This window comes from Ochotona princeps, chromosome 12 (genome assembly GCF_030435755.1).
Source record: "Ochotona princeps isolate mOchPri1 chromosome 12, mOchPri1.hap1, whole genome shotgun sequence".
In the NCBI taxonomy this organism is placed as follows: domain Eukaryota; kingdom Metazoa; phylum Chordata; class Mammalia; order Lagomorpha; family Ochotonidae; genus Ochotona; species Ochotona princeps.
This window is the reverse complement of record NC_080843.1, coordinates 54,097,074-54,112,843: the sequence shown is the minus strand read 5'-3', so window position 1 is coordinate 54,112,843 and position 15,770 is coordinate 54,097,074. Positions and strand designations below refer to the sequence as shown.

The 15,770-nt window shown below is 34.5% G+C and overlaps 1 protein-coding gene across 4 annotated transcripts in view; it reads right to left on the bottom strand.

The window, feature by feature from the left end:
- Positions 1 to 15,192, bottom strand: part of POSTN (periostin) — a 32,033-nt gene extending 16,841 nt beyond the window's left edge. Inside the window, exons 1-12 of one of the 4 annotated variants that reach the window (XM_004577514.4) lie at positions 15,011 to 15,192; positions 13,446 to 13,544; positions 10,151 to 10,215; positions 8,617 to 8,774; positions 7,356 to 7,520; positions 6,390 to 6,536; positions 5,757 to 5,898; positions 4,382 to 4,594; positions 3,707 to 3,841; positions 2,560 to 2,708; positions 1,445 to 1,581; positions 906 to 1,036 (exon numbers count right to left, since the gene is read on the bottom strand). In XM_004577514.4, the coding sequence (XP_004577571.2) occupies positions 906 to 1,036; positions 1,445 to 1,581; positions 2,560 to 2,708; positions 3,707 to 3,841; positions 4,382 to 4,594; positions 5,757 to 5,898; positions 6,390 to 6,536; positions 7,356 to 7,520; positions 8,617 to 8,774; positions 10,151 to 10,215; positions 13,446 to 13,544; positions 15,011 to 15,144 (1,675 nt within the window). In that variant the 5' untranslated portion in view covers positions 15,145 to 15,192. The remainder of the gene's footprint in view (positions 1 to 905; positions 1,037 to 1,444; positions 1,582 to 2,559; positions 2,709 to 3,706; positions 3,842 to 4,381; positions 4,595 to 5,756; positions 5,899 to 6,389; positions 6,537 to 7,355; positions 7,521 to 8,616; positions 8,775 to 10,150; positions 10,216 to 13,445; positions 13,545 to 15,010) is intronic. The other 3 variants (XM_004577515.4, XM_004577516.4, XM_004577517.4) reach the window with 3 other exon arrangements.
- Between the last annotated feature and the right edge of the window lie 578 nt (positions 15,193 to 15,770).

Here is a 15,770-nt window from a genome sequence, read left to right as displayed (position 1 = left end):
CAAATTTTTGAAATGATCAGAGGATTTTTGATAAATTCATTATTAACAAATGTTTGACCTCTAACAGAAGCAGCATAAATAAATATTATACTCAACCACCTGGCTGTAAGCTGTTAAAAGATATTAAAGAGTGATCCTATGAATGTTTGAAATAGAATTAAAAGAAGCCCCAGCTATCCATAAAAATGAAAGACATTTTTTAAAAGATTTATTTCATTAATTTCATGGATAAGTGACAGAGAGAGGGAGAGACAGAGAAGGAAGTTCACTCCCCAAATGTCTCCAATGGCCAGGGCTGGGCCAGGTCAATGTGAGGAGCCTGAAAATCCTTTTGGGTCTCCAGCAGTGACAGAGGACTCAAGTACATTGGTCATCATTTTCTGCTTTCTTGGGCATGTTAACAGGAAGCTGGATCTTAAGTGGAGTAGCCAGCTGTGCAAAGAGTAGTCCCATATCGGATGCCAGTGTTACAGGCAGCCAGTTTAATGTGCTATACTATGATGTTGTCTCAGAGAAGGTACTTTTAAAAATTATTTATTTATTTTAATTTTCTCTGAAAGGTACAGAGGGATGCAGAAAAATGAAAAGAGAAAACTTCAATCCATTGATTGACTCTTTACATGCCTGCAATAAGTGCGAGTGGGCTATGTGGAAACCGCATGAATGTCAGAGAACCCAATACTTAAGTCATTGCCCACTACCTTGCAAAATGTACATTAGTAGGAAGCCTGGTTGCAAAGGAAAAAGCAGGTGATGTGAAATGAGATAATGGAATGCCTTGCAATGCCAAACAGCCCATGAGGACACTTTGTAGACATCTGGGACACTTTGTAGACATCTGGGCAGCAATTGAGGAGCAATTTCTGAAGGGAAGGGCCAACTGTCTAAGATTCAGTTCTACTCACGGATCAGAATTTCTTTTTCTTCATTAGTAAGTTCCTTAAAGGCATCATTGGTTGGGGCAAATAATGTCCAATCTCCAGGTTGTGTCAGAAGATCTTTCAAGTCTGCAGCCTCAAGTAGGCTGAGGAATGTGCTGTACAGAAAGGAATACATTTATTATGTCAGATTTAGCTTTAGATATTTCACTGTCAATAGAGAGGAGGGGAGAGGAGGTAAGAGGGGATGGGAGTGGAGGGAAGGGAAGGGGGGAGGAGGGGAGGGAAGAAAGGGGTAATGGGACGGCAGAGGAGGACAGGAGAGGAGAGAAGAGAATCCATGTATTGTAGAAACATGTTTCATATGTTTTTCATTTCATATGCAGTTTCCCTGTAACAAAATTTGATCATAGAGAAGTAATTTAAATACACAATGCATTCCTTCAATTTCTTAATACAAAGAAATTTAGACATTCTTATAGCAAAATAGGATCATTTTAATTCCATTTAATCATTTAATCATTTTCATCACATTTCTTTTGTGAAGGTGCAAATGATGAGCTTACCTAAAGCGCTTGTCCTGTCTCAGTTTTTCATGGAGAGATTTCTCTGCTGGTTTGATGATCTCCCGGAAGATGTGAATAGCACCATTTCTTCCTTGCTTGCTTCCTCTCACCATGCATGAATTTTCAATGCAGACACCCTAAGAAAGCAAAGGAGGACACTTGATGTTACCTTCTTTGCTGAATTTCTTGGGCAGATTAACCAGGGGAATTGTTTCGGATTGGCTTTTCCAAAGGGACTTCCAACCTCTGGGGCCAGAATAAAGAGTTTCTGTCTTCTGTTGTCAATAGATTGCACAATCTGGCCAGTTTTTTTTATGCATCTAAGTCTTGTATTACTAGTCAAGCTACTCAAGCCAGAAATTAGACAGTTTTGCCAAAACTTAATAAGAAATTAATGGAATTCCACTGCTGTCTTTTTCATCCATGCTGTCTAAGATTTATTTTCTTACACCTTCCTTAGGGCTATATTAATTATAATGCTTCTTGACTTGATTCCCTCTTGTGATCTCGATAAGTACTCAATATATCTTCTTTATTGCAACTAGTTGATATAGTAAAATTTCTAGTTTTTGTAACAAATATATGTACGTCTATAAAGCCAATCTATTTTATGATTTCAGTGCATGATTTGGAACTGTATTGTGATGAGCAACTACTGTGTCCCTTCAGCTGTACCACGCTTGTCCCTTGCACAGAAATGCAATACTAGTGCTAGCTGTACAGTAATTTTGATAAGCGGTATTTCTAAAATTACTTTAGAACCATTTGGCACAGCAGAAAAAAAAAATCTCAAAGCATGTTGAAAACCTATCCTATTCCAAAGAAGTTTTCATATTTTCTAAAATTCAAATTAATGAGTAACTAATGTTTTAGGACATAATAGAACACATTTATAATGTAAGATATGCAAATCATCTGAATTACAATTACGCAGAAGTTTTGTTTTCCTCACATTGTGTTCACTCAAGCTATCAAGTTCGCTGAACTTCCTGTGAGTATTATCTATTAAAAATACATTCATGAATCCTGAAAGTGTGCTGTTACATCATTCTTTGACACTCCTATCCATCGGACATTAAGGCCAGGATGCATCTGAGCAGACTCTGATCACTTACAGTACGGTATACGAAGACTCTGAGCTTTTTGCCTCCTATGGTCTCCAGTATTTGTCCATTGTAAAGCTCATTTAGGCCAACTTTTACTTTCAATATGTGATTCTGCAGAATTAATTTAAGAAGGCGCTGATCCATGCTCAGAGTATCATCTGTAAACAAATTCATTAAGAAAGATCTTTATGTAGAAAATATTAAAATATCTTTTACTAGATGAAAATCATTTAAAAGGATGATCTCTGATACTATGAATGCCATGAACCCTGTATTCTTAAAGCACGAGTCAAAGAAATGCTGAATTCTAACAATTCAATGCACCAGTTAGAAACTGTTACATATTGCACCAAATCATTATAATTATTCCATGGGATTTGGGGTCTGTGATGATTACTGTGACAAGATTCAGTGTCATGTGGTGAATCAGTTTTCGATTCATCCATTCATCTTTATTGAAAGAATCTGAGCACATATCTTCTAAAAGATTAACTACTGCCAAAACATACGGATGTTTTTACAATAAAAAGGAAAATATATTTATAGAAATTAACATTTTTCTGATTACTGATTTCCTGCATCACAGTTTAATACTCAGGAAACTATAAACTGTGTGACACTTGTTAAAATTTTAATTTTTTCCTACTAATGTAAATATTTATTTATGAAATTATTTTTCTAGACAAGACAGTGGGCTAACTTAAATAACTATGTAATAACTTCTAGATGAAATACTGTGTAGAATACATAATATGGGAGAGCATAAATAGCCTTTTTTCTCTTTATAATTTTAGATGTATAGTGTTGAATTTTGGAGATAAAAATGCACATATCTATTCCTAAATTTGATTGAAGGGTTGCCAAATAAATATTCAGATGCATTTTTCTTAAGATCTGTTACTGTATCCTAATATGCACTGGAAGTGTTATCACTCTTCATCATAAAGTCTCTCTCTGTGCAGAATATAATCCATTTAAAAATACTTTAATATGAAAAACATTTTATTGGAGACAATATACTGTAATATATTCTATGTGTATCCAGTGTAAGATTTAATGAATACCTTATAAAACATCACTTTTTAAGACTGCAGATGATAATGATGAAGGCAAAGGTATTTGGGGGAGTATGGGAAGGACAGTGTCCAGTACCTACCAGAAAATGCATTATTCACAGGTGCCAGCAAAGTGTATTCTCCATCTGGTTTTAAAGAAGATGCCAAGCCTAGTTGAGCCACGAGGTCTGTAAAAGTGGTTTGCTGCTTTCCACCCAGCTCCAAAACTTGTTTGGCTGTAAAAGAAACCATTCCCATTGCAACACTGTCACCACTGCAATAATCATCACAAAATTAGCAAATCAGTTCTCGTCTGTTTTTAAACATGTGAAATGCTGAAATGCCAATGTAATAAGACACCTAGCAATATTCAGTGAGTGTATTCAAGCTTACAATTTGTGGGTCTGATAATCACAATGAATTTCCGAGTGAAAATATCTTTCCATTTTTCTACTATACTTTTCTTTAATACTCTACTATTCGCTTTTCATCTCTCTGTCATCTTGTGGTGCCACAGTACTCTCAGTTATTCGAAGCTGACAAGCTGGTTCCATTTTCTTTAAATCTCTGGCATTTGGAGAGATTTTTACAAATATTGGATGTTACAAACCTTGGGAATCCAAACTTCCCTGGATGGGGCATCCCGGGGCATCCATGATTTAGTTCTTAGCAATCTCACTTTTCATTTCGCATCTGTGTGTCTCATGCCCCTCTTAGACTACACATCAAGAGTCAAGCATATCAAGTAAAACAAATAAAGTGAAGCTACTACTCACCAGAATCAGGAATTAAGACCTCATCAATCAAGTGGATCACGCCATTATTTGTCACAATATCTTTCTTGTTCACCATTTTGATGCCGTTTATTGTGATGCTGTCTCCCTCACAGCCTATCTCGATTGTGTTTCCTTCTGCGGTCTCAAAGACAGCTCCTCCAGTAATGGCTTCAGAACACTGGAGCGTATTTAGAATGTGGTACTTCATGAGAGCTGGAATCAAAAGGATTGGGCTTTGAGAACTACAGCAATAATGTGGCCATTCAGAGATGTGTTTTTTGTGTGTTTTCCTATTTCTTCTTAAGAAACAGAATACATAATTGCAAATCATTAGAATTGGCCAAAAATTATAAAATTGTAGCCAATTGAAGGTTCTTTTTTCAAGCACACAATGGAAAGAGGTTGGCCTGGGAGGAAGTAAAAGATGAGCCTCAGGAAACGATTTTTGTAGTACTAGATGATGTGGAAAGATTAAGCTTCGGCTATTCTATGAAAGTAATTTCTAATGTAAACACAAGAATACGTTTTTTCAGGTCATCCTGTGGAGTTCTTTGTGAGTTCCAGAACAACACAGAGATGTCCTATGTTAGCTGTTCGTCCTGACATGTCTCTGCATAAACTGTGAGGCTGGCAGACAGGAAGAATAAGACCCTCAATATCCAAGAAAACAGACAAAATAAAAACGATTGCTTGAAAGCATGTGGGAGGAATTGTGACTTAAATATGTTAAATGTAAATACCTACATTGTCAAAATGTCTAATCTTAAATGAGTTAAATGTATTTTTGGACAGGCTGAGCACATGAAAGGCAAAGTCTGTCTCACAATAGAATGAGTCTTGAAAGAAACAATATTCTATGTATCAGTAAGTCGTGGCTCTGGAAAGTGCAGATTTTCTCCATTGTATATTTGAGCATAATTTTAGAATGATAAGTACTGCAAAATATAAACATTTATATGCAATATTAGAATTTGCAATGCAGTATTTCTTTCTAAATACCCTCAAATCCTGCTTAATGTTTCCGCTTATTTCATTGACAATAGCACAAAAATATTTGATCTTTAATGTATTTCATTGTTTTTCAATTTCTTCCTCATCTAAATTATGCAAAGTGAACAAATTCCACATATTTCACAAATCAAATTTAGGAGCATAGTGACACTTGACCCAAATGTCCCTACATAAATCTTTGTATTTCTTCATTTGAAGATCATGTTCTTCCTACCATCTAAACAACTTTCTGTAGCTTAACTTCAAATGGAAGCTTTCCTTGCTTTTACTTATCAAAACCACTAGTCTTGGTAAGAGTCTCTTTTTCTTTTTGGTTTCATCTTGAACTTCTGGGAGACTTTTGAGACAGGAAATATTTTCCTACCTTCAGAAGCCACTTTGTCCCCCATGATCCTTTCCAGTACACCTCGTGGGAGTTTCTCAAAAGCCTCATTGGTGGGAGCAAAGAGTGTGAAGTGGCCATCTCTTCCGAGGGTCTCCAGAATATCAGATGTGATGGCAGCTGCCTGAAAACAAGTGAGTTTTTCATTGTCTTGTATTTGCAAATCAGAAGCAAAATGACAACTTAGCCTGGGTTTGCATGAGGGAGCTGCTTTCTTCACTTTGACAGTGATTCATATTAGGCATTTAAAACATTTTTGGCACTGCCAAATTCCAGCTTTCCTCACACCAGCTTTGAAATTGGTAACACTTGGTTAAATTGGTTAATGGCTTTATCACTTTGGTAACAGCCAGCTGTACATATAGTAAAGGAGAAAGATGTATTCCAAATGTTTGGACTATATCACAGTCACATAATAAGCATTCTTCATCTATCATGTCAATTAGTTCCCATGAGAACATGATATATCATTTATACAATAGAACAATTTCATTTCAGGAAGTACATTTGCTACATTTCTGCGAGATTTGTTTAATGACATTTTTATTGCTCTTGGATTTTTACAGGGAAGAGGAGCTATTTCAATGATACGAGACAATCTGCTCTTGTACTTACTCTAAAAGATGAAAGGTCATCTTCTGCTTCAATGAAGTCTTGAATTGAGGTTCCAATTTGTGTAAGGACGCGGTCAATGACATGTACAACACCATTTGTTGCAATCTGATTTCCATGGATGACTCGAGCACAGTTAACCGTAACAACCTGTAAGCATTTAGGAAAATCAAGTGATGTGATCAGGACTATCTATAGGCCACCAAAAACTCCAATCCATTTCCAGTCTTTGGTTTCTTCTACTATGTACGAGACCATACATGGTCAGTATAAATGCTATGAATGAAGACCTATATATTTCTATATATACAAAAAAAGAAAATACTACAGAATCTAAGTCCAGTTATGTGTAACATGCCAGGGAATATAAAACAAAGTTTTTTCCTTCACTTGAATTATTATTCTTAGTCTTTTTTTATACAGTCATACACCATTTCTAATGTTAGTAAATGAATTACACAAGGGGTGGGGGTTAATAAGTGTTAAAATGATTTCTGAGTGAGAAAAACATAGTTATATAATCTGCCTATTACAGTGACTTACTAATATTGGGTCACCCAGACCCTTTTGTCTCTAGGAATCCTACTGAAAGACTCCTATGTTCATTTTGATATCTTCCTCCAAATAATCTTACTCAAGTGCACAGGAGCCCCAATCAGTATAGGCAGAATAATGATAAAACCACTCATTCTCCTGTTATTTTTTGCTATGTAAAAAAATTACCTAATGCACACCAATTACTGAAGTTTCTTTTTTGAGAGCACCCAAACCCAATTGCCAATGTAATTTATCTTTTACAATAACTCTGGTTGAAAACAGTAACTGGAGTGCAGATTTACGTAATTTGAGGAGTGATAATTGCATGTAAGTTATTCTCATCAATATTTTATTATTCCCTGAGAATATTATTAAAGGTACAAAGAAAAATACTAGTAAGAAACATGCATTTTTTTCATTAATAAAACTTACCCCATTGGGATAATGGTTAATGAAAAGCCCCAAATTGTTATACATTGAAGGAATAACCATGCCGCTCTTTAAGTCCTTGGTCAACATTCTCTTATTCACCATGTGGCTGTGTAAAGCATTCAGCAGCTCCACATTTACATTGCTCTCCAGGCCTCTACGGATATCCTAGGGAAAATGAAATAGTGCTAAGTTTATTCTATTATGGTTCATTATTGAAATTTCTATGATAATCACATTTCTAACTTTCATTTTTTTCCTTAATGTATTATCAGGTGGTCATAAAATTGACTCGAATACCTTGAAAAGGTATTATTCCAAATGGTTAAGGCATTTTATACGTTTAGTTGCTCAGTTTAGGATTCTGAATCCAATAGCTTGTTTTGATATTTTCAGAGGCAAAATAATTTTTTAAATGAAAATATTGACAAGGGGACATTCTTGATGTGAATTAAACATAAGGGATTATGACTTTATATGATATGTTAAATGGTGTAAACAGCAAGCAAACAAAAAGAGCTTTGTAACACAAATTTTAACAAGAGTATTATGTTATTCGTTCACAAACTGTAGAATCCAAACCATCTTGTATCACTTAATCTATCTAGTACCATACATTATATTATGTTGCACTCGATGGTACAAGAAATACAATAATAAGTAAGACAAAGATTTAACTTTTAAAATTTGTTATCTCAGAGCAGTAGCAAAATTGAATGTTGTAGGACCTACAAGAGAAGGAAAAACAAAAATATCCTCAGAGGTCAAATCAGGTAGATTAAATTTACTGTTAAAATAGGTTAGACATACAACTGGAAGGATAGGTGAAGTTTAGATTGGTAAGGGTGGGATGACCTCTGCTCATCATTATTATTCTTATTCAATTTATTTTTCCTCTTTAATACATATTTTTTCTTTATTAATACATAGATAACCATTTAATTAATTTCATACATACAAGGATAGAATGATACTTTCCTCCACTCTTTGCTCTTTTTTTTCTACCTCCTCATTAATTTTTTGAAGTAACATATTTTCAATTTGCTTCATAATGGTTTGTTTCTTTAAAAAAAAAACACCTGGGCATTATTACAGTTATGAATATATATAGCTAAACTTCCTTCAACAATTCATCTACTTATGTCTCCTTTTATATTTCTATAGAACAACATAAACTATATATGAATACCAATGTTTGTAATTCAATTGATAGGAAATTACAATAGCATAAAAATATGTATATTAAATAAAAGTCATGAATTACAGTATCCAAGTTTGCCCAAGCCTCATTACTGGGTGCAAAGTAAGTGAATGATCCTTTTCCTTCAATTTCTTCCCTCAGTTTTGAGAGATTAGAATAACGCTGTGTTTCAGTGGCTCCCACAATGCCCAGTGTTCCATAAACGTGGTCAATAGGCATAACTGAAATAATAAAAAAAGAATAAGTGTTTAAGATAATACTTCTGTGAAAAAGGTAAGCATTAAGTTTGCACTACACTCTGCAGTATATTTAACTGGTGTTATTAGTAATTAAAACTCATGACTCATCAGTTTAAGAGAAAGCTATCTGTTCAGCACAAAATTATAAAATACCATCAGAAATGCTATTTCATACATCCTTTGTATTGAGAGAGAACGAATTTTGAACTTCCATGCTGTAAATATCTTTTAATTTAGTTCCCATTTTGCTGTATCAGCAGTTCAATTACCATGATCAAAATATATCTCTATTTCATTCAAGAAGAAAAAATGTTTTTCAATTAACATTGCAATGGAGAAAGGTAGTCATTTCTATCATATAGGTTTGAAACTCATTAAGTAGTATACTATATAAACCTCTAATTTTGTAGATTTGGATTCCTGAAATGAATACACAGATGCTTTTGTTAATCACAGTTGCAGTAGGATATACTTCATATGGTTGAACGCCCCAAGATATTTCTCCTTAATGTTGGAAGAAAGATTCCTGTGAATGGCAAGTTCCAACGATTCATCCATTATTATGCAGTAAACTTATTTTCCTAACATCTTTTGACGTAAAAATGGTGTAACTTGGATAATATCAAGCGAGATATTATTGCTACCTTTGAGAATATCTCAAGACAAGATAACATGATTAATAAATTATATTTCTAGGTTTTTAAAAGAACTTACATGTGGTGATAGAATCAAATCAAAAATGTTGAATTGAACAAGAGTCCACGTAAGTCCTAATTCCAAACTGAAAAAAAAAATGTCTTGCAGAGAGAACTGCATGAGAGTGTTCATGCATTCATGCTAAAAAAAGCTACAATTTGCAAGCAGCTAAATTACTTGCTATCAGATCCTGTAGGAGGTAATCATTTGACATGGTCATCAATGACATTATTCAGTCTTCCTAAATGCTCGGTCTCATGGATTGTGCTTGCAATGTTGCTGAGATCACTTGCAGGGAAAATGTCAGATTTCAGACTCTACATTAACAACAGCTTTACAGTATATGTCACATTAAACGGCTAGTGAGGTTACTCGGACAAGAGAACTTTGTGTTGGGAAAGAGGGAGTAGCTGGAGGAAAGGGGTGATGATTGACAATGAATGCCTCTCATTTCAAAGAAGAATTAGGTAGACTGCTTTTCTTCTGTATTGTCAGAGTTATAGGAAGCCAAATTTTAATGTATGATGGTGCTGAGGACTCTCACTTCACACACACACACACACACACACACACACACACACGACTTCTTTATAAGCTCTCCCAACTATTTTTCCTCACACAAAATAATTTAATCATTTAATTTAGAATATGGGCATTTTTACCTGCTGGACAGCCTTTCATTCCTTCCATTCTCATATAACCAGGACAACATTCATATAAAACAGTCCTGAACAATTGGAAGAAAAGAAGTATCAGCACAGCACAGTCTAAACAGAAGTTCCAACACACTCTCTGCAATACACATTGCTTGTTGACATGATGTGGTGACACTCTAGAAAGGAGGCTTCTCTGCTCTGGCACCAAGATATCTGTGTATCTGAGTTCCTTCTACAGCCTTGTGCTACCTTAGAAAAGGTTCAGGATCTTGACCCACAAGGATGAAATTTGGATCTTAGTTTCAGTACAAGGGAGCCATGTGACTTTGAACAACAGATTTAGTGGATTTGAGTCCTCATCTTTGCATTTGTTTAATATGGATACAAAACTATAATAGCTTACTCAATGGATAATTGAGATTCTGAAATAAATACTAAAATCTTTCTGTAAACTATCAGAAACTTAAAATGTTGGTTAAATACAGGCTACCAGAAGAAGAAAATATGTTAATACATTTAATCAACAAGTGGTATCTCATTACTAACTAAAGCAAGTAATAAAATTTTATAGTTAAACATTGAGTAGAGTTATTAATTTTATTGTACTAAACAATGCTTTACTTTTCTTTTTTATTTATTAATGTTGTAGAACTGCCTTTTTGTACTTAATAGTTATGTGCCTAAGTATATAGTTGTATTTTTTTTTCAGTTTTTAAATTTTTTGTAATTTAATTTGATTTTCTCCTTAATCACTGGCTTAATGTTCCTCTAAATAGAGAGTTCTGCAAGCAAAAGTAGAAAGACTTTTGTTCTGTGTGAATATAGATGAGGACTTTAAAACATAAGCAAGTCAGAAATGTCTGACTGTCATTTGTCTATTAGTTGTCTGTCAGTTGATGACTGGATGAAGGAAATATGAGACATGAACAGATTGGAATACTATTCAGCCATAAACCAGAATGAGATTCTATCATTTGCAGTAAAATGAATGTGCAACCTAAGATCATAATGGTTATTTAACTAAACCAAACTCCAAAAGACAAGTACCACTATGTTTTCTTTGTTTTTTGGTAACTAATATGTTGAATACAACATCAACAACATAAATAACAACAAATAATATTAATCAGCAAAATTTAACATTAAAACCATCTACATATTTTAATTGTACAGTTCAAAACATAATTTAAACAAGTAGTCAAGAGAACATGACCTTATTTATAGTTTACAATGTGTTACTCTTAATGATAGTATCGCTGAAGGCAACAAATAATAAATTGAAAAAAATATTTCCCAAACTGTCTTTTCTGATGTACCATATTTTGAGAGAAAATAGTAATCAAAAATTTATTTATCAGAAACAGAAAAGTTAGTATCTAAAATTTAAAAATGGCACTAAAATTTAATGGAATATCAACAGAAAATGTCACTGATGTTTTTTGAGGGGAGTCTATAAAATATCCTTTCACTGGACCAAGACATTTTATTGCGGGTAGTGTATAAAATTTAGGAAGCTTCGTGCTTTTTCACTGGAGCTTCCCAATTTATTTCTCCCAAATTCCCAAAGCAACTGGTTGACCAGGAGACAAATACTTTTATCAACTAACAGATGAAGTCCTAAATGTGGCAGAAACAAAGAGCTGGCAAGTCATACGTTTTTGTATCAGTATTATTGGTTATAACTTATTTCTAAATATCATTTGAACTTAGTGTACAGATGTAGACGAAATGAAGCTACTTCTGGGAAAATAAGCTAATATAACTGAACAAAAAAGATACACTTCTGGTAAAAATCCAAACTTCATAGCTGAGCTCTCTTTAGTGAAAAGAAAGCAAACATCTTGTAAACATCACTTTGTCTATCATATTTAGATTCTAATGTAATATTTAGATGGCAATGTAGGGCTGATTCTCCACATTTGCAAAAGGATGCAAGAGAGATGCCATAATTTCAGAGAGCATGTCCTTTCTTATCTACTTGGCATTTAGCCCAAATATGCCTTGTGATAGCCAAGAAAATAAAGAATAAAGATAGAAGAACCCAGAGTCTTAGTGTTTCCAACTGGATCCTGGCTTGCAGTACAGTGGGCACAGTGCCCACACTGACTTGCCTTACAGTTATGTGAATGACTCAGACGTAAAAAAAAAATCTGAAAACCAGTAGGCAAGATGTCTAGGGACAAAAAAATAGTAAATTTATGTGATTAATTCTGTGGGGGACACAGTTTAGTACAGGTTGTAGTCCTGGTAGAAACTATGTTTGGAAATATAGACAATCTCATGCCTTAAAGATAAACCCACACTCATTCCTTTTCCCATCAATGCAGTAGTATTTAAATTTGAAACAGTTTTAATTTTAGAAACAGTTAATATTATGAATTATAATTACTTTAGCAATTTCAGATTCATTATTTCATTTTATCTTGTCAGGAATCCAATAGCATGTATTTAACTCTTTTATCAAGGCAAGATTATAGAAGATTATAATTTCATATTGACTATTTGTATCAGCATTATTAGGTTAGAAATAAATTTTTAAGCAATTTTCACTTATTTGGGGTAATAGAAACTCACTCTGATGTACAAAGCAGATTCTTTTTCATAGATACTGACTCTCAAGATTTCCTTAATTGCAAGCTGAGTGAGATTGATAGGAAAACCCAAGTAGTGAAATACATAACCAAGCCAAGGGGTCATCCTTTTGGGCTATTGAAATCTCAGAAATGGTAATGGGCTGCCATGATCATGTTCATGGACCACATGGGACCCATAGTTTGACCTAGGAATCAGTGGGCTGAAACTCATGTTTTTTCAAACTTTAAATTTTGATGAGAATTTTGAGTTAAACTGGAGTACCTGAGGAATTTCTAGGTTATTTGAGGAACCATTAATTTTTACTTGAAAGCCAGCATGTTTCATGTCAGTTTATTCTTCTGGCTTGTTTTTATTGTTATTATTATTAAAGATGAAGAAACAGGTACAGAATTTAACCGATCACCTGTAATAAAATAATGTAAGCCAGAAATAGAAATGACATACTGTATCATACTGACTTCACATCATTTGACGAAATTGTCATGTGATCTGCCTTCTCTCAGTCTCTACAACATGCAGATTCCAGATGAAATCTGAATTTCATCTGCACAAGTGCAGATGCTAGAAGAATCCCTTTATTCCGGTTACTGACTCTTCCTTTAAAACTAATCACAATCCTACAGAGTTATTTTCAAGTAGAATAATGATTACCCAACTTCAGATGTATATCATAGAAACTGGCACATTATGAGAAAGATGAACTCACGTTTTCTTCCCACAAATGGCACCTTGGTACCAGTTCTTGCAAGAGCTGAAGTATTTCTTTTTGGTGCCTAGAATCTGCTGAAGGGCACAAACGTTTGGCCTGGAAGATGGAGGGAAGGAAAAAGTTAGTGTCCTATTGAAGTCACCATTTTACGATTAAAGGTCAGACGATTTTTAAAATAAAAGGATTTGAAAAGCAGACACTTGATTTTCACAGTCTTGCACAAGCCTGACTTATGATCCAATCAGACTGTCATTGTAAAGTTAAACATTGGCAAAACAGAGCAAATTACATTTCTAAAAGTAGAATGCCAGTGTTTTAAAAACCTAGTCTATCTAGTCAAATTTTTCAAACAGAATTAAATTTATAATAATTGCCTTTTCATATTTTAATTACATTGTATTGCAATTATTACCATCATGATTAATATTTTCCATGATACAGTTTTGTAGGTATGGGGATTTCTCCCTCCCCATCTCCTTCCTCCCTCCCCATTTTCTCAGAACATCGTTTTTCCCATATCATCACAGAAGTATAGTCCTTTAACAGCAGTTATATGTTTAACTGTCTGCAATTTAAGTGTTTCCTGCATTGTAGGTGTATGCAAAGGTAGATCATCCAGTGGATAATATTTTGACTCTTACCAAACCAATCATGTGCTCATCTGAGGGAATAGACTGGTTTGAAGTTCCTCTGATATGAGAGATCAGAAGGCAGATGATGAGTTATGTTATGTGCAAAGATACTCTAATGTTCTAAGTGATTGTGGAAGTAAATAAGAGCTGCAATTCACTTTTAAATAATGATTACACTAAAGAAAATGCAGTTCTCTGAGTGGGAGGGTAAGTCACAACACACACTGTCACAATGTTGGATGGTTTTCTTCTGAAATAGATGCATGTGTGGCCCAGGGGGAGAGGGGGCTTTACGAAGTCATGAAAACCCCTCTGGCTTTAAAATTCACTCCAGAAACAAATAAGAATGGTTGGTCAAGCTATTAATTAGATCTGATAATTATTTAAAATGCTAAGATGCAGAGGCAGTTTTCCTGTGAAGTTCTTTTTTTTCTTCAAATCCTAAACAATCCATAATTTAAAAGTTACTTACTCTACAAAAAAAATTCTAAGAACAAGTTATCTTGCCCACTAATTAACTTTAATACACTATTTAAATAAGGTTTGTTCTAACATCATGTGAGATCCTTTACAGCCATTTACTGTGTTTACAATAGCCTCTAAGAATAGATTCTTTACTTTGGAAAACCACATTACTAGGTCGTTGGAAGTAAATAAGGACAGAGATGAAATAAATAAAAAATACATACCCTGTTAAATCCTGTAGCAAATTAAAATTTTCAAAAACAAAAAACCTTTCATAGAAAGCATGGCAGCATTTTTTTAAAAGCACACATACATAAGGTTCTATTCATTTCAGCCTGCTCTTAATACCTTGCAACAAGTAGAGGGGAATGAAAACTCAAGTTGCATTTAAGGAAATGTTTGTGCACTTACATATATAGTAAGCTAAAGGGGAAAAAACTTTATAAAATAAAACCACTGACTTACCCCTGATCCCGACCCCTGATACGGCTGTGAGCCAAGACTTTGTCATAATACCCGTTGGCGTTTGCAGGGTTAACAACAAACAGCAGGAGGACAGCAAATATGGGTAAGAAAGGAATCATCTTTAGTCTCTCCATAGCAGTTAGTTCCCGAAGAGAACTGGCAGTGGAGTTTGGAGAGCCAGAGCTTATATGCATGTCAGAGTTGTGGGCGGGAATATCGCATCAACCTGGGAACAGAACTCTCTTCCAAAAAAAACATCAGCAAGTTTAGGTCGCCAGCTCAAACTGTATGTGTTAGTTCTGCTTGCTCGGTGCACTGAAATTCCTCCTCTCCTCTTGTGTTTTTAATCATATGAAAACTGATTCATTGAATATTTCTATTTCAATCTTATTCTTTCACACTTCAGAGTCCTATCAAAATAGGGAGATAGCTCCTGTTTATTTTTCTATAAAAATATCAGAGAGTAAGTAAAAGTAGCAACAATCACCTTCAAGCAGGTCTACAGAAGATAATAACACTTTGCACTTCCCTGTTTTGGGATCATCTTCTCCATAGAATATTGGGCATCTCTAGAAAGCACATCAACTCATAGGCACAGAACAAAGTAGTCTGTATTGAAGGCAAATATTACTAATTAGGATAATTAAGTAGGACCATGATTATTACATAGCATCCTACTTGGGAAGCATAATCCTGGCATGTTTTGTGCAAAGTGCTCCCTTGCAGTGGAACAGCGGTGCTTGTTTCTCACTGACAGCTT